Here is a 22,987-nt window from a genome sequence, read left to right on the forward strand (position 1 = left end):
AAATGTCCGGCGACGGAAACTCTGGCGGTGGCGGCTCCGGCGGGTTCGACATCAACGCGTTCGGCGACTGGGGGCATGTACAATGTCTTGGGTGGTGGTTCCGGTTCGTCGATGCCGGGGGGTACCAATCACCCCATTTTGATGTGGATGCATACGCCCGTCCCTCCGCGCCGAGGTATTCGCAGGGATTATCCCAGATTCGGGAGGATTATTCCGTTGAACCCACTCCGGAAGAAGGTCGAGGCGGTGGAGGAGGCCGAGGCGGTGGAAGCTCCAGGGCGGAGGCGGAGGCGGACAAGGAGGAGGAGGATCTAAGTCGGCATCCGTACAGCCCCAAAGAAACGCTGGCGGTGTACAACGCCTGGATCAGCATCTCATACGATCCCATTGTCGGGAATCAACAATCCCGGAAGTGCTTCTGGGAAAAGGTCACCGAGGCCTACCACGAGATTAAGTCGAAGGGGTCCCGCCGATGCACATATAAGATGTTCCGCGTTCACTTTGACCGAGTCAACAGAGAGGTCAAAAAATTTTGCGCCATCTACAAGAGTGAAGCGGCTCATTACCAAAGCGGAGCCACGGGAGCCGACATTCTGAGGTCGGCTTTGCGAGTCTACTTCGACGACACCGCCAAACAATTCAAACATGTCGATGTTTGGGAGGTCGTCAAAGACGAGGAAAGGTAGGTCGGCGGTGTCCGGTCCAGCTCGGGCTCGACCTCGAAGCGCACGAAGCACACGGCGGGTGGCCAATACTCGTTTAGTGAGGGCGGTTCGGGCAGCGCCGCACAAGAGTTTGCCTCGCAAGAGGTTGAGGGCACGACAGACGATGCCGGGGGGTCCTCTTGAGGGCGCCGTCGGCCGCAAGGGAGAAATGCGGCGAAGGCGACTTGAGGGAGGAAGGGCCGGGCCGAATAAAGCCAGACGGGCTCGGGCTCGGGGGCAACCTCGAACTCCCTAATGTCCATGTACATGACCGCCACAATGGCGGACACTTCCCGCATGATGCCTCCCCAATACCAAGTCTATCTTGTCGGAATTGAGTTTATGGCAAGACAACTTGGTATTCCTCCTCTAGGTGACTTCAGGGCACCTCCACCGCCTTCGGGGGATGATTCGCCGGCGGAGTAGTTTTTTTATTTTCTATAAAATTGTATTTTAAATTATGTAATTTTTATTTTTTTAGGATTTTAATTATGTATTTTTTTTATTTTTTGAATTTTAAGTTGTATTTTTATTTTATGTTGTAATTTTATTTTATTTGATGAAGTTTGTTTTTATTAATTGAATTTGGTTGGAAATAAAAATAAAAAATGAAATTGAATGAATAGTAATTTAAGAGACGGTTAAAGGACGGATAAGAGATGGAGGGTTGCAGGTTCCGTCCCTTAGTTAACAGATGAAGTAAAAAAAGTACAATGAGACCCATGAATAGTAATATAAGAGACGGATAAGAGACAGCGTTGCCGATGACCTTATGTCCATGGGCTTTAGAAATGCATCTTTGAGGTTTGGGAAGGAACTCCACTTGATTTTTAGTATTGAATTTCGAATTCCAATCCTCGTTTTAGTATGAGTTCCGAATTCCAATCCTCAGTGCTAAAATGCTATGGACTATGTACTCAAAACTATATGAGAAACAAGGTTCTCAAATAACATCAATTAGTTATAACGACGCTGCAAGACTACCAAAATAATGTTAATTAAAATGCATTATTATACATGTAACAATATAAAGAAAACGAATAAACTCTGCACCATGTTTTATTAATGGCCACATTTTAGGCTATAAATTATTTGGTTATATGTCATGGGTTACCTACCTAAACCTATAAGCATTCGCGTACCTTTAAAATATTAGTTCTATTAATGTATTGATGTTCTGGAGTAGGAGAAATTCAATGTAATTATTCGTTTCGACTGATATAAGCAAATTCGTAGTTACATATAATAATCATATAATAATCAAGAAAATAGATTTTAAAAAAATATTAATTCTTAGTACTAATTACTCTGACAAGCTTATCACAAATTTATTCACAACACAAACTATATTGCTTGTAAACTTAATTTTAATTGAGTATGTTAGTTACTAGTATTTGTTAATGTACTCCCACTCTCAACTTATTTTATTTGACTACATAAATTTGTAAACGTGGTCATAGTACTACACCTTATTAATATAAAGATTGCAAGGGAAAAAATAATTGTCACTGAAGCTGAGAAGAATATTGCGTAGGACGATAAAACATAAGAGCATCCACAACCGTGCTCTTGCCAGCGGCACGGTTGTGGGCCCGGGCGGTACTATTCATGCCTGCTCTCTGGCAAGAGCACAACACCCACAACTGTGCTCTTCCGCAAGTACGAGCACAATTAATTTAAAATTCAATTAAACAATAACATTTCCATAATATTAAAATTCATTTAAAAACCACAATAAATATTACAAACGACAAATAAAATTAAACATTACATAATTAAAATCCTAAAAATGAAAAATTACATAATTAAAATCCTAAAAATTAAAAATTACATAATTAAAATCCTAAAAATTAAAAAAACCACTACTCGTTGCCGAATTTCGCCCACATGTGGTTGATTAGGTCTTCTTGTAGTTGATTGTGGATTCGAGTATCGCGCATTGTGATGAGTGGAATCCATTTGATGTTTTGAGTGAATGTTGAATGTGTTGATAGTTTGTATAAGAATTATGAATGAGAGATGAATTGATGTGATAAATGAGTGATGAATGTGTGTATTTATAGATGATTTTGGGGAAATAAAAAATAAAAAAAATCAAAAAAATTCAGAAAAAACGGAAAAAACGGCCATATTTTTGGGATTTGGAAAATATTTTTTTTTTATTTTTTAGCATTATTTATAATTAAATACCGATTTTTTTTTAAAAAAAATAAAAAATGTTTAAACACAATGGCTATGCCGTTGACGAATGGGAGCGCGCCACGTGTGCGTCCGCTGGCACGGACGTGCTCGATACATCGAGCAGCGCCGTGCCAGCGGCGCGAGCGCAGCGGCGGCGGATGGCGTCCGTGCCAGCGGTGGCGACGGACGCCACCGCTGCGCATGCCCTAAGATATACAAGATTCTATTTATTTGAATAAGATTATTGATAACAACCGAATAAAATGTTCACCAAACGCATGTTTAAGTGGCAATAATCCTCCAATCACATTCCCTTTGTTGAGTATTATACGTGTAATTGTTGGAAGATAAAAGAATCGTTCTCATTTTCTTTTTGTCAGATGCTATAATTTTTTAAATCAAATTTTAAACATTCTTATTTATTTATTTATATAAATTATATATGTGGTCTTTCTTTGTGTAAATATACTTAAAATATGTTACAAGATTGCAATATTTATCAATCAAAGAATATAACTCTCAGTTATATGTATAACTCTATCAATTCTACATTATTCTCCTATATCTTATGGGTTACCATTTGAGTTTTGATAACCCTAGACCACACCAAGTGGTATCAGCTTCCTTGATCGATCCTATTCAATGTCGATCCAAACACGATCAAGTGATTTAAAATGATTGGTTGCGCGATCAGGCCAATTGAAGGCGCGATTGGCCACGTGATGACTTTGTTGTTCTGAATGTTCAACAAACCAAGCTTATGGAAAAACTTCAAGCCGATAATGAAGACAGTGGCGGATCCAGGAATCAAAAATCGTGGGGTCGAACCGAACAAGATTATAAATATAATATTTTAATAAATATCTCTAAACAAAAATACGTAAAAATATAAATACCACAATCTTATGCTATGCGAGATAGTTGGCTTCTTCGAGTATCCATTTTCTGAAAACGACTCAAAATCCTTTCATTTGGAATAGTTGCAAACACATCCTTCTCGCTATATACCGTCAAACTGTCGTTCAACCAGTCATCTCCCATCCTATTTCTCAGCTCTGACTTCATAAATTTCATTGCAGAAAACAGCTACTGGTAAAAGTAAGACCAATTTTATCAATCGATAAACCAATTGAAAAATCTTATCTTTCATCGTTTCAACCATCTTCTTTGAAAGAGTTCCCAAATCTTCAACATCTGAAAAACGTGCATCTCTTCTTACATCACTCACAAAACTTTGAAGTTGTTTAGTTAACAAGTTAAGCTCAATGGATTTTCTTTTAAAATAAGTGCTTTAAGTCCATTAAATTCACCCCTCATATTTGAAGCTCCATCATATCCCTGACCCCTCAATCTTGACAAAGATAATTCCATCTTAGAAAATACAAAATCAATTGCCATTTTCAAGCATCTTGATGAAGTCTCTTTAACATGAACTAAGGCTAAAAATCTTTCTATTATCTCTCCATTTTTATTCACATATCTAATAACAATAGCCATTTGCTCCTTCACCGAGCAATCTCGAGACTCATAAACCATTATGGAAAATAATCCATCACCAAGTTCCTTCATTATTTCAAGTGTAGTTTCAACTGCACACGCATTAACGATATCTTTTTGAACTGATGGAGCAATCATTTGATTATTTCCGGGAGCATTCTTCAATACAACTTGACCAACTTCATCATTCCTTAAACTATACCAATATAATAACTCCAGAAAGTTGCCCCTATTTGAAGAAGTTGATGTCTCATCATGTCCTCTAAAAGCCAAACCTTGATTCAAAAGGAATCGAATAACATCAAGAGTTGCAGTCAAACGAATCCTATATTCCTTCTCTTGTTTTGAACCAACTCTACTAACGATATAAGGCACACTCTGCTTTTGATTTACAAAATTTTCATATTCAATTCTAGCTTTGTGGTGTGCACTACCCGTTGATCCAACATGAGCTCTAAATCTTTCATTAGCCTTCTTCCAATTAGAGAAACCACCACTAACAAATGCTTCATCTCCTGGAGCTAAATAACCACGCTTGAAAAGAAAACACCAAAAACAATACGCAGCATCTGTTGTCGTACTATATTCAAGCCAAATATAATCTTTATACCAAACATCCCTAAAACCTCTCTTATCTTTCCCATATGTTTTTTTTGGAAAGTCATGGCCTTTTGGTTGGCAAGGGCCTTTGGCAACATATTCTCTACGAATTCGATCACGAATATTCACATCAAAACTATCTATAGGGTCTCGTAATCCGGGGTCGGCTTTGATTTTCTCTTTATCAATTTCAATCTCGTCCGGATTATTTTCAACTACCACATTATTTCCCAATTGTTGTGGTTCTTGCTCAACATTAGCACTAGAAGAACCGATAGAAACTCGAGGTCTTTTAATAAGATATTTATCCATTAACCTAAAAAAAAGTAACATAAATTTAGAATTTATATTTAATCATTTTTCATATACAAAATAAATGAATAATCCACAACTCCAAAGCAATTAAGCAAAGAATTTGCAATATCTACTTAAATGATGATCAATTTAATAGTGCTAACGGCTACTTAAATGTAAAAACTGAAAAAAACAAACAAATAATAGTATTACTAACTTAAACTTGAATTATGATTTATTGATTTTACCTACCTCGAATCCTTGATACAATGAATAAGGCAGAAATCGAAGCTGTTTTCTTACTGCGTATAGCTAATTAGCCTGGTTTTTGGGAGTGGAGATCAATTTTTGTTGTATGCCTTACTGATTTGAATTCTCTCTTTGCCTGTGTTGTGGGGTATCATTAGTTTGAGGTGAGGCAAAAATATGAGTGAAATCGTGAACTACTGTCTACTATTTTAATAGGTTAAAATGTGGTCTACTCATATTAGAATTGGGTCAATTAAAATAATGAAGCCCAAATTGTAAAGCCCAATTGTAAAAGCCCAAATTAGCAATCTTTCTTCCTCCTCCTCTGCAAAAAATGGCGACGCTGGGCAGTGGGCAGGAGACCTTCTCCTCTGCAAAATCGGCGACGCGGGGCAGGAGATTGCCGGCGTGGGGTCGGCGGCTGAGGGAGGGCATTATCCGGCGATTCTCCGGGGACAGCGGTGGGGTCGGCCGACCCCCCCCGACCCCACCTAGATCCGCCCCTGAATGAAGATGATTCTAGTCTTGGATGGTTCATATTCGTCTGCTCAATATTATGTGATGCGACAGACGGAGGTTGCACTGCAATAAAAAATCATTAAGGACATTTTTTAATGCAATTAAGAAAGCTAATTTGAGTTTCTGCCACCAACGCTTCAAAAAGCATCTTTATTGTTGGTGTTCCAACTAAAATTAGAGGATGCAAATAAAACGTCCTAAAAAAATAAAAGATTAAGTTAATTTGTCATTAATTTAGGAACCATTTGCTTTGCGTCATAGATTTTAATTATTTTTAAAAATTTTCCAGCACTTGACTCAATTTTTTTATCTTAAAAGTAAGGAATAAGTTTTTTTTTATATGTTGATTTCTAGTTTTCAATGGTATTGATCTAAATAGATGGATTTTTCGATACAACGTGGATAAAACGTTGGCGAGAAACGTCGGAATATGTACAGTCATCTTGCTTCCCAAAATCTGTGTAGTCATTTTGCGTCTCATCATTTTGGTGATATTTATTTTATGAATTATTCTTAAATGTTATTATTAAAAATTTTAAAATATTAATAGTCCATTCCCCAATTTTATTTGAGAATTACATTCTCCATTCATATACTGCATCTTAATTTTTTAGAGACCAATAATATAGTTCTTGTACAAAAACCAATTCAGCACCTAAATCAAGTAGCACTTTATTTCTTAAAAAAATAAAAATAAAAAATAACTTCGACATCCCTGTCTTAAGAACTACTATGTCTATGATTCAGTATTTGAATTGAAACTAACTGGATCACTATATTGATTTGTGACGCATCTATGTCAATCACAAATTTGTAAGTACTATAAGTTTAAACTTTTCATTGTTATTTTGAGTTCTAGGGTTCAATTCCGCATTTATCTCATTAATAAAAAAAAAAAAGAAAAAGGCAAATCACTATAATATCTGTCAAATTTATTTGAGTATGACACGGTTCACTTCTTATCGCAATCACATGTTAATGGTATAACAAAATAGTCCTTGAATTAGTAGTCCTTGTCAATCATGCTTCGTGACATTGAGAAAGAATTTCGGTAATATTGCCATATTAATTCCATAGGTAAATATACAACTGAAAATAACAATGTACATGAGTCAGAGTATTCCTCTGCTACAAACTTACAATGCAAAGTGACAGAACAAATTTATTTATGCTTAATCTTGTCCTAAGTAAACTATAACTTTACCAAATCAAAGTATTTCATGAAAAAGTTGAATGCACGTATGACCACACGTCTTTTACTAAACTAATTCAATCACACATTTATACAAATCATTCTAATTATTGTTTTATTGGGTCATGATCTTTGGAGGTATGTGTAAAGTAATTAGTACCAAGTCCACCCAATTCGTTTGGACTTTGGAAATTGGTAAATTTAGTGGGTAGAATAGTAATCTCACTTGCTTAAGGGTCATGCTAATTAATTAGTAAGTAATTATTAGTCAAACACTGCTGATTTGTCACGTAAGCATATAGCATATACGAGATCCAATCTGATTCGGCCGGACATTCATGCCATGACATCATACATGCAATGCCCATACATGCATCCATATGTACATACGCCTAAAATTCTATTCTTCCAACCTCTATAATTCTATTCGATTGTGAATTTTCTCTTCGGTCTAATTTTGGTGGGTGGGCCCCGCCCCTACGAAACAGCTAATTTTCTCTGTTCCTGGGTCTTTATATATCTTAACGGCTGCCTCTATATTTCCCTCTTCAAACCATTCATCAGTTTCTATTTCCACACTATAACCTATAATTCTTCCCCTATTAAGTAAAGAGAGGAGATTTTGTGAAATGGGAGAGGTAACTAATCACCTTCAGCCCTTCAATTTTCATCTTAATTCTAACCTAAATCTTAATTTTTTTTCTATTCGTGAATTCTACTCGATCTATTTCCTGTGATTATTTCGAAGAATTGGCCGTTTTGCTCAGTTTTCTGTTCCCTCTTTCAGAAAGATGGAGAAAAGAAGGCAGCGGCGCCGGAGAAGAAGGCGGCAGACGCCGGAGGAAAGAAGGAGGAGGCCGGACCGATCGCGGTCGTGATGAAGCTTGACTTGCATTGCGAAGGTTGCGCGAAAAAGGTCAAACGCTCCGTTAGCCATTTCGAAGGTACTTAAATTTTTCCTTTAAAAAAAAAAAGAAATTCAGTGGAATAATTTATATATTGGCAGATTAATTACTCTAATTAGTAGTACCGTGGTACAAGTGAAAATACATAAAGTTTGTTTTGTTTTAGAAATCAAACTGCCTAATTTTCTTGGGTGATAAGTTAGGTAAATAATGCAACTTTTTATTAATAATATACAGTAATTATACATCAATTATCACAACAACAGTGTGTTCCGATATTATCTTGATTTGGTCGCAACCAACATAGAACTTTGCGGAGATAACAAGGAACAAACTTTTTATGAATTTTCCGTTACCTTTTCAATTTCAAAATTCAGTATTATCAATATAATTATATATGGTTTATAATTAGTAGTATTATTATGCGTTGTGAAGGTGTTGAGAAAGTGAAGACCGACTATGAAGCTAACAAGTTGACTGTCACCGGCAATGTTGACCCGGCGGCGCTGTGCGAGAGGGTAGCGTACAAAACCAAAAAGAAGGTTGAGCTCGTATCTCCTCAGCCCAAAAAGGAAGCCGCCGCCGCCGGTGGTGGAGATAAGAAGGCTGAAGAGAAACCTGAGAAAAAGGCAGAGGAGAAAAAGGGGGGTGACAAGAAACCCCAAGAGGTGAATTTTTTAGCTGACCATTTAATTTTTAATTAGTATTGTTAGCCGACTTAATAAATGTTTTATTATAATCCAGCCTGCGATTAGCACAGTGGTGATGAAAGTGAGGCTGCACTGTGACGGATGCGCACATAAGGTCAAGCGGGCAATAACAAAGCACATTGATGGTGAGTTTGGTTTCAATTTTATTGCATTTCATTTAGTATATAGTATCATTAAATATTCAAATCTATTAGGTATATATTAATTGTAGTCTTGGTGGCTTTCAACTCATGTAGTAATTACTAAAAATATGACATCTTAACCTGTATAGTAGTACTACGATGACAATTTCATAATTAATTATGGTTGGTTTATTTTAATTATAGGGGTGCAGTCGGTTAAAACTGACGTAGCAAAGGACTTGGTCACGGTGACCGGGACGATGAATGTGAAGGAGCTCACATCGTACTTGAAAGAGAAACTCAAGAGAAGTGTAGAAATCGTTCCTCCTCCGAAGAAAGACGATGGCGGAGGTGACAAGAAAGAAGGCGGAGAAGGCAAGAAGGAGGAGAAAAAAGAGGGCGGAGGAGACAAGAAGGGAGCAGAGGCGAAGGCGGTGAGTGGCGGAGGGGAAGGAAGCAAAGGAGGCGAGGGAGCAAAGGTAGAAGTTAACAAGATGGAGTACCATGGTTTGAATCTACAAACGCACTACGCCATGCCAATTTACAACCAAAATTATTACAATCAAGATTATGGCCTCCCAGTTAGCCACTATCAAGATTACCCACCTAACTATGGTTACGGTAACACTGGCTACGTCGTACAATACGCTTCGGGACCTCCCCCTCCCCCTCCAACGTATACGAACACGAATATGGGCATGAACATGAACATGAACGATCAAATGTTTAGTGACGAGAATCCTAACGGATGCTCCGTGATGTGAACGGCGCTAGGTAGCGGAAGGGGTTGGGATTTATAAATGTAAATAAAAGTTAGAAAAATTAAAAGAAAATACGTTATAGGAGAGCAAATTAGAAAATTAAATATACATTGTAACGGTGTAGTATATGAATGCAAACCAGGGCAGGACCGGTGTTTGCGAGGTGGGTTTATTGTTTGACTTGTATGTTGCTATCGATCAGTTGTTAGTTAATAAAATCAACTCAATTTTTGCTTCGCTAATCAAGTTTTATTTTAGATTATCTTTAGTCTGATTAATAAATTAATAGTGATGTGAGCATCGCTCAGCCTGGCGTAGATACTTTGTTTTTTCACTTATCGTTAAAATGATTATGTCTTCTTATTCAAGTAAAAATTAACTTGTTAGGAGTACTAAATAAAAATTACTCGTATGTCACATTGAATTAATTAATGTAGAGCAGCCTGGTTGTTGGATCACTTGCGTCCACTTAATCTTGACAAATTAAAAGCGGCTATGTCGTCCCTTACGGATATTTTGGACGCTTTTACCCTCCTAAGTTAGACTTGTAGGAGTATATTACTCCCATTAACCCCGGCCCGGATTTAGGCCCCAAGTCTCCTCCACGTCATCATTCCCCTAAATTTGAGTCTCAAGCCATAACTGCTTTAACCCTATAGGCCTCATCCCGGTCCACAACTATTAAATTGCACTATTCACAACTCCAGCCTATATTACTTGTAAAAATTGAAAACGTTGAGCAATTATAACACGAGAAATTCATTTTTAATACAAAAATAATAAATTATAAACTAAAAATATAAAAAAATTAGAATATTAAAAAAAAGTGCAAAAAAAATTTAAAAAATTAAAAAAAAGTGCAAAAAAATCTCACCCCTCCATCTGCATCTGCATCTTCTTCTTCCTCTCCCTCTCCCTCTTCTTCCTCTTCCAAATGCATAAAAATTCAGAACTTGGGGCACAGGAGCGGCCCGAACCCCCTCCAACCGGAAGCTTCGTCGTCACCAGGCCGAACCCCGGGCGCGTCCCTGGGCCGCGACTGAGTCCCCGGGACCGGCCAGGGCAGCAAATTCGTCATCTCCATCGCGCGGGGCCGCGGGCCAGGACCCAGGTGCGGTCCGGCCCGTGGCGTTAAGGATGCTACTTCTAGTACATTTAACTTATCCCCACCAATACCATTAGAATTCTCTACAAATTTTTAGTTCATTAAATTGTTGTATCAATGCATTTTATTTCATTAGATCCTTGTACAATTTTTTTTTCAATAGGTCTATATACTATTTTAAAAGTTTTTATACTTTTATTTTGATTTGGTTGGATCTTTATTTAATGGAATTATGAATTAAATTAACTTTTTATGTGATGAATTTATTTGTTTTTCTTTTTCTCATATTAATTTTGGAATTAATTCATTTGCAATATCAACTCAATAATAATTGGAAAAATAAAAATTTATTGATATTGTCTGTTATCAATTTATAAATTTATCATTTTTCACTGATTCTTAAGTCGATATTGAAACTAGATTAATTTCAAAATAAATAAGAGAAAAGAGGAAAATTAAAAATTTTAATTAAGACAAGAAAAGTTAATTAAATTATGAAGTCCATTCAATAAATATTCAACCAAAGAATCTCTTAAATTAAAATGTAATAATATAAGGACCCAATGAAATAAATAAAAAAACTGAAAAATGACCTAATGAAACAAAATATATGGAGTACTAGTATAAGTATCTAATAAAACAAAAAAATTGTAGTAGGACCTAATAAAATAAAATGCATTAGTACAAGGACCTATAGACGTGTTTTGTCCTTATTTATTAATCTTTTGGGATAGGAATTCATTGGAGTTAGAATTGCACGAAACACGAAATCCCATAAAATCGATGAAAAAAGTTATATACTCTCGAGTTTTCATTAATTATCTCATTTTGTCATTTTTAGTAGGTGAACTTCAATTCCTACAACACATTCTACTCATAATTAATACTCCATAAAACTAATAAAATATAGGACTACATTTCACTAACTTTCAACTCTTACATTTCTTAGCAAAATCAAACAATTTCTTAAAATCAATCCGATCAAATATGTGTGAGTTAAAGAGGAGAGGAGGAAGTATATCTGACACTTCCTATGGAAAAGGTTAACCAAGTGCATTGCATGGAGTGAAAGACAAGTCGTGAAAAAAAGGCTTCCGTTAGCTTCTTCATATGTTTGGAGAGAGTTTATGTGGTACTAGTATTTTAAAAATATATACGTGCCAACCACACTCTTAAACATAATTCAATTAGAGTGAATATGATCAAATTAAGTCGACTAGCTAGTGACTTCACAGTCCGTTTGAATTGTGATGGGGTGCGTACTAAACAAGCCCAACAGCAATGACGGCCCATCAGCCCAAAGCCCAAGGAAGAGTATGAGTTCGGCATTACCAAAGAGTTCGGCCTCAGCCTACAGCTCGGTAAAAGCCAACCTATCAAGCCCTGCTCTCAGGTCGGCATCAAGCTCTACTCTCAGATCGGCAACCAAAGCAGGAGTATGAGTTCGGCATTACCAAAGAGTTCGGCCTCAGCCTACAGCTCGGTAAAAGCCATCCAATCAAGCTCTGCTCTCAGGTCGGCATCAAGCTCTACTCTCAGATTGGCAACCAAAGCAGTTCGGTCTCAGTATTCGACCGAACAAGGAGTTAGTGGACCCATACAGGATGTCCAACACACCCACTACCACGTGGTGTCAACTCAGGCCACGATCGTAGGCCATGACCTACGCTACATCCACGATCTTAGGCCATGACCTACACGACATCCACGACTTAGGGTGGTGATGCAAGCCACGATCTTAGTTCAAGATATAAATAGAACTTAGATCAGATAGAGGGAGGTTAAGCTCTCTAGAGATAAAACATCATATAACAAGTCTGTGTTGTAAGCTGTAAATCCCAGATCAAGCAATACAATCTTGCCCTCCCTTCTTCCCGTGGACGTAGATTTACTTCAGTAAATCGAACCACGTAAATTCCCTGTGTCGTAATTTACTTTTACGAGCATTCTTCATCATCAATAATTCGCGGAATCATCACTGGCGCCGTCTGTGGGAACATAAGAACAAAATTTGTGATAAAGCGAATTTTTGATCCATTTTTTCCACCCAAAAAATGCATACCAGATCGCAGAGTACCCGTATTCCTGCCCGTGAGAACCAGGAGGAAGCCAATCCATCCCATAGGTCTGGAAAACAGCCTAGGGATAAATCCACCACCAGTTCTCATGGCGAAGGAACAGGCCGCTCCAAAAATCGTCCCACTGAGTCTTCCCAGCAGCCTGATTTGAATGAGGCTGTCAAGCTGTTCTTGGCTGAGAAGCAGGATGAGTTCTTAGCCTTCCTGCAAAAGAGCCAAGAGCCGAAGACGAAAACGGAGGATTCACCTTCCTCATCCAGACATGAAAGTCACTACCGCAGTAGTGCCGTGTCTTCCAGGAAGAAGAATCCTCAACCCCGACATATTCCTGTTCTTCCTCGGTACCGGAATCACAGGAGAACTCAATCTCCTCCATACCGACGAGATATCGGATTCGCCGTGTACGGAGCACTGAAGACTCCGTTCTCGGACGACATCACCCGAACTCCCCTACCACAGAACTACCGAACTCCGTCGATGACTTACGACGGGCTCGTGGACCCTCACGATTTCTTGGGGCGCTATCAGTATAACATGGCGAACCAGGGTCTCAACGAGGTCCACATGTGCAAGCTGTTTCCCGAGCTGCTCATCGGGAACGCGAGAAGGTGGTTCGATAGCCTCCCCCAGGGCAGCATCAGATCTTACCGAGATCTAATGGATGCCTTCCACAGGAGGTTCTTTCAGAAAGTGGAAGCCCGAATCACTTCGGCTCAGCTGCTTTCCATTCGTCAAGGTCGCGACGAAAAAATCAGCGACTTTATGACAAGATTCCACAAGGAATGCCTGCAAGTAGACGATCTCAACGATCTGCTTGTCATCTCGGCATTCCAAAATGGAATCCTGCCCGGAGCTCTCTACAGGAAGCTCGTTGAGTGCGGTCCGCAGACAGCTCAGGAAATGTGGGACATTGCGGACCAGTACTCCCGGGCCGATGAGGCAGACCGTCGCAAACGGTCGTTAGACAGCTCATCGTCCCGAGGAGACAGGAGGAAGCCCGATCATAGCGATCAGGGACATCCTCGCCGAACTCCTTTTGGCGATCAGGGACATCCTCGCCGAACTCCTTTTGAAAGGATTCAAAGGACTCCGGTGCAAGACAGATTGGGACCCCGTCTCAATCCCGAGAAGCCGCCCGCTCAGTTCGTACCGCTGAACAAGCCGAGAGCGGAAATTTTCGAACTACACTCTGACCTGTTCGAAAAGCCAAAGCGGATGACGAAATCTGCCGCGCGCCGACCCCAGGATAACTACTGCTCCTACCATCAAGACCACGGTCACGATACCGAGGAGTGCAGAAACTTGGCTGCAGGTATCGATGTTCTTGTGAGGGCAGGGACATTGAAAAAATACCAAAACAAGCAGTCAAAGAAGAATAAGAAGCAGAGAGGTGCGAACTGCGCTCCTCAGGATCCGAAAAGGCAGCCGGATCCCGAAGACGATGACGAGCCGCAATATGATGGAGTAATCCTGACTATTGACGCTCTCCCTGCCGGGAAGACCAAGTCGTCCCTGAAGTCAGAGCGCAGAGGCTCCAATCAAGAAGAGCCAACGCATAAAAGGCTGAAGCAGGACGAAGTGATTACGTTCTCGGATGCTGATCCCGTCCCGGCCATCTCTCCTCACCAAGACGCCATTGTCATCCAAGCCGGAGTGGCAAACAAACTGATCCACAGGGTGTTTGTGGATACAGGAGCGTCAGTCAGCATTCTTTTTAAAGAGTGCTTCGACAAACTAGAAGTGGACCCAGCTCGGCTCAGCCCGGCTCCGCTTCCCCTGAAGAGCTTCGCCCAGGAGGACACCCGCCCTGAAGGTATTATCAGCCTTCCGATCACGGTGGGGAAAGCGCCTACTAGCTCCAGTACGATGATTGAGTTTTTCGTGGTGAAAGCTCGGTCCCCGTACAACGTCATCCTGGGAAGAGACTGGCTCAACACAGTTCGGGCCATTTGCTCCACTTATCACCTCACCATCAAGATCCCTACTAAGGGAGGGATAGCGGTCATCCGAGGTGACCAAAAGAGAGCAAAGGAATGTCTGCAAATTGCGCTTAGAAGTGCCGAGCAGTCAGATCGGCACCACCAAGCATAGCAATCACAGCAGCCGGAGTCAGAGGCAATGACCGAAGTCATACCGGAGCCGAATTCGATGACAGTTCAGCTGTACGAAGACGATCCATCCAGAACGGTTAAGATCGGCTTCGCGGGAACGCCTCTACTTCGGAAAAAAACCATCCAGCTCCTCAAGGAGTACAAAGACGTCTTTGCATGGTCTCTGTTGGACATGACCGGAGTGCCCCCCGAGGTAATCACTCATCGTTTAAATATTGATCCTTCGGTCCGGCCGATAAAACAGAAGCAAAGACTCTTTGCGGCAGAACGAAGTCAAGTCATCCATGACGAAGTCCGTCAATTATTGAAGGCGGATGTGTTATTCGAAGTGAAGTATCCTTCGTGGGTGGCCAATCCTGTCATGATCAAGAAAAAGGAAGGAGGATGGCGGATGTGCATAGATTTCACCGATCTAAATAAGCACTGTCCCAAAGATTGCTATCCCCTTCCGAACATAGATAAAAAAGTAGAAGCTCTGATAGGCTTTGAAATTTTTTGTTTTCTTGATCTATACAAAGGATACCATCAGGTTTTAATGGATGAGATTGACGCTTCAAAAACGGCCTTCATTACTGATTTCGGCATTTTCGCTTATAAAAAGATGCCATTCGGTTTAAAGAATGCCGGAGCCACTTATCAAAGGATGGTAGACAAGCTTTTTCGGCACCTGATTGGAAAGGAGGTCGAAGTATATGTTGACGATATAGTCGTCAAAAGCAAAAGCACTTCGGAGTACGAGCACAACCTCAAGTCCACTCTCAACGTGCTCAAGAAAGCCAACCTCAAACTTAATCCCCAAAAGTGTACCTTTTTGGTAGATTCGGGAAAGTTTCTGGGTTGTTGGGTTTCAAAGGACGGACTCAAGGCAAACCCCTCAAAAGTTCAAGACGTTCAGAACATGGCAATGCCGAAGTCCATACATGACGTGCAAAGGCTAACCGGATGTCTAGCCGCACTGAATCGATTCTTTTCCCAAGCAGCCGAAAAGCAACTGCCGTTCTTCAAGGTGTTGAAAAAGGCACCAAAGTTCGAGTGGGGAGCCGAGCAGAAAAGGGCCTTTGACGAGCTCAAAAGTTATCTAGCCGAGCTTCCTATTCTCTCTGCTCCAACCGAAGCCGAAGTAATATTCTTATACTTAGCGGCATCGGATCAAACCATCAGCGCGGTGCTTGTACGAGAAGAAGGCCTAAAGCAGCTTCCCATCTATTTTACAAGCCGAGCATTAAGAGGTCCAGAAACCAGGTATCCACCTCTGGAAAAGATTGCTCTAGCATTAGTAAATGCAGCAAGGAGACTGCGGCCATACTTCTATGCTCACAAGGTATGCGTCTTAACTGATCTGCCACTTCGGCAAGTGTTGACCAAACCAGAAGCATCAGGCAGAATCGCCAAGTGGGCTATAGAGTTGGGAGAGCACACAATTGAATATCTACCTCGGAAAGCCATCAAGGGACAAGCCTTGGCGGATTTTCTTGCAGAAGCGAAGTTCGATCAAGCAATTCCCGTTATTGCCGAACAGAAGAATTCTGCCAATGCCGAACTAGCACAGCCCTTGGAATCCGAAGTAGAGCCGCCGGACTGCTGGAGCGGATTCGTAGATGGAGCTTCAAACAAGATGGGAAGTGGAGCTGGTATTTTACTTGTCGCTCCCGACGGACACGAGGTAACCTACTCACTTCGTTTCCTATTCCCCACTACTAATAATGAAGCCGAGTACGAAGCCCTCCTGGCCGGACTCCAGTTAGCGCAAAGTCTGCTCGTCAAATCTCTCAAAGTCCATTGTGATTCACAAGTCATAGTAAATCACATGTTGGGTACAAGTGAAGCTCGTGACGAGAGAATGAAGAAGTATTTGGACAAAGCGCAAAGCATCAGCCGAAGTTTCTCCTATTTTCGGATAATCCGCATTCCCAGAGCGGAAAATAGCCGAGCAGATGCCTTAAGTAAATTGGCCTCAGATCCGAGCTCAAAGGCGGAAGAATTAATGCATCGAAGCATTGATGAAGCCGAGGTACATTCAGTATCCAGCTCGCCGAACTGGATGACGCCGATCTTGCAGTATCTGGATCAAGGACAATTGCCCGAGGATAAGAGAGAAGCTCGGAAGATCACGTGCCGAGCTCTTCGGTACGAACTTCATGAAGGAGTCCTCTTTAGAAAGTCTTACCTCCAGCCGTTATTGCGGTGCGTAGGACCAGAAGAGACGGACTACATCCTCAGAGAAGTTCATGAAGGATCGTGCGGTAGCCACATCGGAGCCAGAGCTTTAGCTAAAAAAGTTCTGAGATGGGGATATTATTGGCCAACCATGGTACAAGAGGCAGTGCAGCTCGTCAAGAAGTGTACGAAGTGCCAAATTCATGCAAATGTCCCAAGGATGCCGCAGACCGATCTATACACTATGCAAAGCCCTTGGCCTTTCATGCAATGGGGCATAGACATAGTGGGACCACTTCCTCAAGCTCCTCGGCAAATGAAATTCCTTATCGTTGCCGTGGACTACTTCACGAAGTGGGTGGAGGCTGAACCATTAGCTACGATAACGAGCTCAAAGGCATTGGACTTCGTCTGGAAGAACATAGTGTGCCGATTTGGCATACCCCACATCCTCATCTCGGATAATGGGACTCAGTTCACCGACAAGACGTTCAAGAATTGGTGCCAAGAGCTGAACATTCAACAGCGGTTCACTTCGGTCTCCCATCCCCAAGCAAACGGACAAACGGAAGTAACGAACCGGATTCTGGTGAAAGGGTTAAAAGCTCGGTTAGAACAAGCCAAAGGACAATGGGTAGAAAATCTCCCTCAAGTCCTATGGTCCTACCGAACTACACCCAAATCCTCCAACGGTGAAACTCCGTATAGTCTGGTGTACGGCACTGAAGCCGTAATTCCGGTGGAGATCGGCGTACCCAGTCCCCGAACTCTAAATTTCTCCTCAGAAATGAATGACGACGGACTGAGAGCAGAACTAGATCTCGCCGAAGAAAGAAGAGAATTGGCGTGCATAAAAGCAGCCAAGTATAAGGAGCAAGTAGCCCGGTATTATAACCAAAGGGTGAAAAAGCTTCAATTTCAAGTGGGAGATCTCGTCTTGAGAAACAACGAAGTAAGCCGAGCAGAAAAGCTGGGCAAACTCGAACCCACATGGGAGGGTCCATATCGGGTGTCAGAAGTCCTCGGCAAAGGGTCTTATAAATTGACTCACATGTCAGGAGAACAAGTACCCCGAACCTGGCACATCTCCAACCTCAAGAAGTTCCACTTGTAAGAGACAGTCCGGTCAGTCCGTCTCGTGTCTAGTTCGGTCATAGGGGTATATGTTTTTATTTGTTTGTTTCTTACTTGCACCTTTTACTTGTCGTTTTATAAAAGGTTTAAAGTCTTTTTCTTTCGTCTTTTTCATTTTTTCCCTATGTGTTTTGTCTCTATGTGCTTGTCGTCTCTTACAAATGGTACCAAGGTATATCGTTCTTTAAAGACTGATCCCCTTTTTAGATCGATTATTAAAGACTATTGTGAGTCCAAGCTTCTAAGGAGGATATAAGACCACAAGTCAGCTTAACAAGCAGTCCGTCTGAAACGAACTGCAATAAGCCAACGATTGTGAGTCCAAGCTTCCAAGGAGGATACAAGACCGCAATTCAGCTTAACAAGCACTTCGTCTGAAACGAACTGCAATAAGGGAAAGTCCGATCCACGCGATAAACCTCGCCGAATTAGGACGACCAAGATCGGTCAAAGAAGTTTACCTCATAAGACCGGGGACGACCATGTCTAGTCAAAGAGGTTTACTGCATAAGACCACTTCGGTTAACAGGGAAAGTCCGATCCACGCGATAAAACTCGCCGAATTAGGACAAGGGAAAGTTCGATCCCGGCGACAAAAATCGCCAAATTAGAACACAAACCAAGTCCGGTCAAAGATGTTTATTTCATCAGACCAAAGACGAGTCCGGTCAAAGATGTTTATTTCATCAGATCAAAGACGAGTCCGGTCAAAGATGTTTATTTCATCAAACCAAAGACGAGTCCGGTCAAAGATGTTTATTTCATCAGACCAAAGACGAGTCCGGTCAAAGATGTTTATTTCATCAGACCAAGGACCAAGTCCGGTCAAAGAAGTTTACTTCATAAGACCGAGGACGAGTACGATGAAATTTTTTCGCTAAGCTGTAAATACAGTGTTAGAAGCGAAAACAAAATTTCATTTTTCAAATCTTGTTCGGCATACAACTTAGCTACCCTACAAAATGGCGTTACGCTATTACAAAGGACTATTCTACTGTCCAGGGTTGCTGAAGTTAAGCCACCTATCTGCAAAATCCTCTGGAAGCCGAGTTCGGTTGTTCCGAGCAGATGAAGAATAAGCAGGTCGACGAGATGCTATCCTCGACCCAACGCCTCTTCCCCGAGCCCGAGAAGTCCTAACACCTCGGCGATGAAGAGTCTCTGCAATAAGCATCTGCTGATCTTGCTCGCTCATAGTCACAACTCCTCGGCGAATTTCAGTCCGTCCCTGTCTTGACGATTCCGGTTGCTCCTGAGCCCGTTCTCGTCTTGACGTTTCCGGCTGTCCCGGAGTTCGTTGTTGGCTGGGAGTAGGATTTTGAACAAGGGAACCAGAGGTTTGATCTGGAGTGCGAGCATCTGTTGGCACGATATGCCGAAGGAATCTTTCTATGGAGGGGCGCCGAGAAAGAACAATGTTGTACCGAGAAGCCCAACGCCGTAGTGATGTCACAACTTGTTGGCAAGCCGGGCTCTCCAGCACATTGTTCATACGGAGTACATGATATTCCTCCCACAGTTCGTCAACTCGACTCTGAACATCTGATATGGTCATTCCCCCGCGCACACGGATGTAATCCTCGTACGCAGTCCTCTCAGCAATGGCCGTATTCAGCTCGGCCTCCAGATCTTTCTTATCGGACTCTAAGTCCTTGATATCGGCCTCCAGCTTCACTAAACGAGCCAGAAGCTCGTCATTCTTCGTCTGATCGGCTATAGCTCTTCTCTCAGCTTCGTCCAAAGCCGAAGAGTACAGCCGTTTCCAGTGAAGTATCTCCATCTCCTTGGGTACAAAGCAGCTATATTAGTTCGGCAGCTGTACCGAGCAGATAGTAAAATACAACAGGAATAAAGGCGAGTACGAAAAGCTATACGAAGACAAGTGTAGAGAATTTTTCATTCACAAGGAAAATTTTTTACACTAGGGCTTCAAGGCCATTTTACAAGGAAGAAACTAGACTAGAGAAGGGAGACGAAATCATACTCCGCCAGCTTCGTCTCCGGCTCCTCGGTCTGGTACAGCTTCTTTCTCCTGGGCTACCTCAGCCTCAGCCTCGCCTCCTGCCGGCCTCGCCTCCGCCTCCTGATCGGCTTCCTTCTCCGGATGCCCGGCCCGCTCGACTTCGGCCTCCGGCTCCAGCGGCTCGGCCTCACCCTCTCCGTTGTAAGTCGAAGCGGGTGAAACGGGTCCCACGGAGGCAAAGATAGCCTCCAGGTTCTCGTCCCGATCAGCTCGACAACTCCGGACTCGGTCTGCAGAAAGCAGGACCGAGGATGAAGCGAGCTCCTCAAGGAGCGGCAGATTCTGAAGCCGAGCTGCTATCTCTCGGCTGTACAGAGGCAGCACGACGTCGGCCCCCTGCTCGCCCTTATCGGCAATTAGCCTTACCAGACTACCGACAAAGGCCGAGAACTGGCTGCTCAAAAAGAGTTTCTCCGTGTAAACACGGAGAGCCTCCCCTTGGGCAACCACGGCAGCAGCATCCCTCCGTTTCGTCTGCTCCCGCTGGATGACGAGCTGGTTTTTGGCAAACTGAGCTTCATCCTGGGCCGAAATCCTAGCAGCTCTGGCCTTCTCAAAGTTAGCCTCAGCCTGTTCGGCCCGATGACAAGCAGCCGCCAACTTCCTCTGCATCTCAGCATAGTCGTTGGACGCTTTGGAGAGTTCGACGGCGACGAGCTTGGAGAGCATATCGTTCCTCTGAAAATGAATAAAGAAAAAAGTCAACAAAGGGACCACAAAAAATACAGGAAAAAAGCAAGGCCAGAAAATCAAGAAGAGAATTCACCTCGGCGAAGTCCGTGGGCCATAAAAACGGCTCACAGATATGTTCCGAAGGAGGCGCCAAGACCACGTCTTTCTCTGGCGCTCTCGGGGGCTTCTGGGCCTTCCCCCTCCCCTTTGCCGAAGTTGACTCCGGCTTCTTCGGATCCGAAGAGGTTTTTTGCCTTTTCGGAGTCCTCTCGGCATCAGACGCCGAGCTGGTGGTTTTCGGCCTCTCCGGCTCCTTGGACTCCGAAGATTTTCGGGTAGCCTTGTTCAGCATGTACACTGCCAAAAAGCAAGAAAGCAAGGTTAGTTTTCTTCGTTAAAGCAGTAGAACATAAAGGTAAAGAGAAATCCTCACCCTCGGCCTCTTCGTCCGAAGACGAGATGTCGAACACGACGTCGCCCTTGACGAGCTCAGACTCCGTGTATTGTTTCCTAACTACGGGAATCTTGTTGAGCTCGCCATCGAGCTCGGCCAATGGTTCTAACCGAGGATGAGGAATCACGGACTTCGGCCCTCTCCAGGGGAAGCCCGGAGCCGCTGTCCTATTATAAAAAAAGAAGCGGTTTTGCCATTTCGGCCACTTGGTTTTGCAGAATGCCCTAAAAGGCTGTAAGGGGATCAAGTAAAACCAAGATCCCTTCCTTTTAAATTGGAAAAAATTAAGGATTGCCCGCAGAGACAGATCCTTATCTAACCTACGGAGTTCGGCAGCAAAAGCCGACAAGTGCCTCCAAGAATTCGGAGTCACCTGACCTAAAGGGAGTTGAAAAAAATCAAGAAGCTCTATAAAAGGTGGGGGAAGAGGGAAACGAAGCCCGCATTCTAAGCAGGCTTCGTAAACGGTGGCATAACCCTCCGGCGGGTCGTTAGCCCTATGATCATCGTCGGGAACCACCGCCTTCCCCCCAGGAAAAGAGTATTTTTCGTAAAGGGATATCACAGTATCCTTACTCAAGATACTGTGAAAATACTCTACGGTCTTCTCCCCGGATTCTTTCCGGCTAGAAGACCCCTTACCCCCTTTTCTACCGCTACCAGACTCAGACGAAGAAGAAGCAGACATGGTTCTTACTCTTTGAAAGTTTGAAGAAATCCTGAGGAAATTTTTGAAAGCGGAAGGAAATTTTTCACGCAAAAGATAGAGAGTGCAGAAGAAGCCAATAGCAAAGGTGTTCAAATGATGAAGAAAGGCGGTATTTATCAGATTTGGAAAAGATTTCAAATCATCGCACCGTTTCATATTCCACCTTTTCAGGATTCGACGGCCGGATTTTACTGTCGCATTTAATGCCGCATTTAATGCAGTCACGCGCAGGGCACGTCCCCTGACTTCATCCTCCCCCGTACCCTTTTCCAGAATGCCGAAGTGACTCGCTTCGCCGAAGTGATTCACTTCGCTTTTCGGGGGGGGTAGTGATGGGGTGCGTACTAAACAAGCCCAACAGCAATGACGGCCCATCAGCCCAAAGCCCAAGGAAGAGTATGAGTTCGGCATTACCAAAGAGTTCGGCCTCAGCCTACAGCTCGGTAAAAGCCAACCTATCAAGCCCTGCTCTCAGGTCGGCATCAAGCTCTACTCTCAGATCGGCAACCAAAGCAGGAGTATGAGTTCGGCATTACCAAAGAGTTCGGCCTCAGCCTACAGCTCGGTAAAAGCCATCCAATCAAGCTCTGCTCTCAGGTCGGCATCAAGCTCTACTCTCAGATTGGCAACCAAAGCAGTTCGGTCTCAGTATTCGACCGAACAAGGAGTTAGTGGACCCATACAGGATGTCCAACACACCCACTACCACGTGGTGTCAACTCAGGCCACGATCGTAGGCCATGACCTACGCTACATCCACGATCTTAGGCCATGACCTACACGACATCCACGACTTAGGGTGGTGATGCA

The 22,987-nt window shown here is 42.6% G+C and overlaps 2 protein-coding genes across 2 annotated transcripts; one reads left to right on the forward strand and one right to left on the reverse strand.

Annotated features, from left to right (window-relative positions):
* Window positions 1-4,133: 4,133 nt before the first annotated feature.
* On the reverse strand, window positions 4,134-5,294 carry LOC121779277 (zinc finger MYM-type protein 1-like). Its single transcript, XM_042176605.1, has one exon. It carries the CDS (start codon window positions 5,292-5,294, stop codon window positions 4,134-4,136), a length of 1,161 nt encoding a protein of 386 aa, XP_042032539.1.
* Window positions 5,295-7,725: 2,431 nt separating this feature from the next.
* On the forward strand, window positions 7,726-9,976 carry LOC121798982 (heavy metal-associated isoprenylated plant protein 6-like). Its single transcript, XM_042198276.1, has 5 exons — window positions 7,726-7,874; window positions 8,024-8,180; window positions 8,577-8,809; window positions 8,886-8,976; window positions 9,178-9,976. The coding sequence occupies exons 1-5, from the start codon at window positions 7,866-7,868 to the stop codon at window positions 9,735-9,737; spliced, it is 1,050 nt and encodes a 349-aa protein (XP_042054210.1). The 5' UTR covers window positions 7,726-7,865; the 3' UTR covers window positions 9,738-9,976.
* The last annotated feature ends 13,011 nt before the right edge of the window (window positions 9,977-22,987 follow it).

The sequence above is a fragment of the Salvia splendens genome, chromosome 1 (genome assembly GCF_004379255.2).
Source record: "Salvia splendens isolate huo1 chromosome 1, SspV2, whole genome shotgun sequence".
NCBI lineage: Eukaryota > Viridiplantae > Streptophyta > Magnoliopsida > Lamiales > Lamiaceae > Salvia > Salvia splendens.

Coding starts and splice junctions, on each gene's coding strand:
- LOC121779277 (XM_042176605.1), bottom strand. CDS start 5,294: ATGGATAAATATCTTATTAAAAGACCTCGAGTTTCTATCGGTTCTTCT.
- LOC121798982 (XM_042198276.1), top strand. Junction 8,181..8,576: donor CTCCGTTAGCCATTTCGAAG/GTACTTAAATTT, acceptor TGCGTTGTGAAG/GTGTTGAGAAAGTGAAGACC. Junction 8,810..8,885: donor GTGACAAGAAACCCCAAGAG/GTGAATTTTTTA, acceptor ATTATAATCCAG/CCTGCGATTAGCACAGTGGT.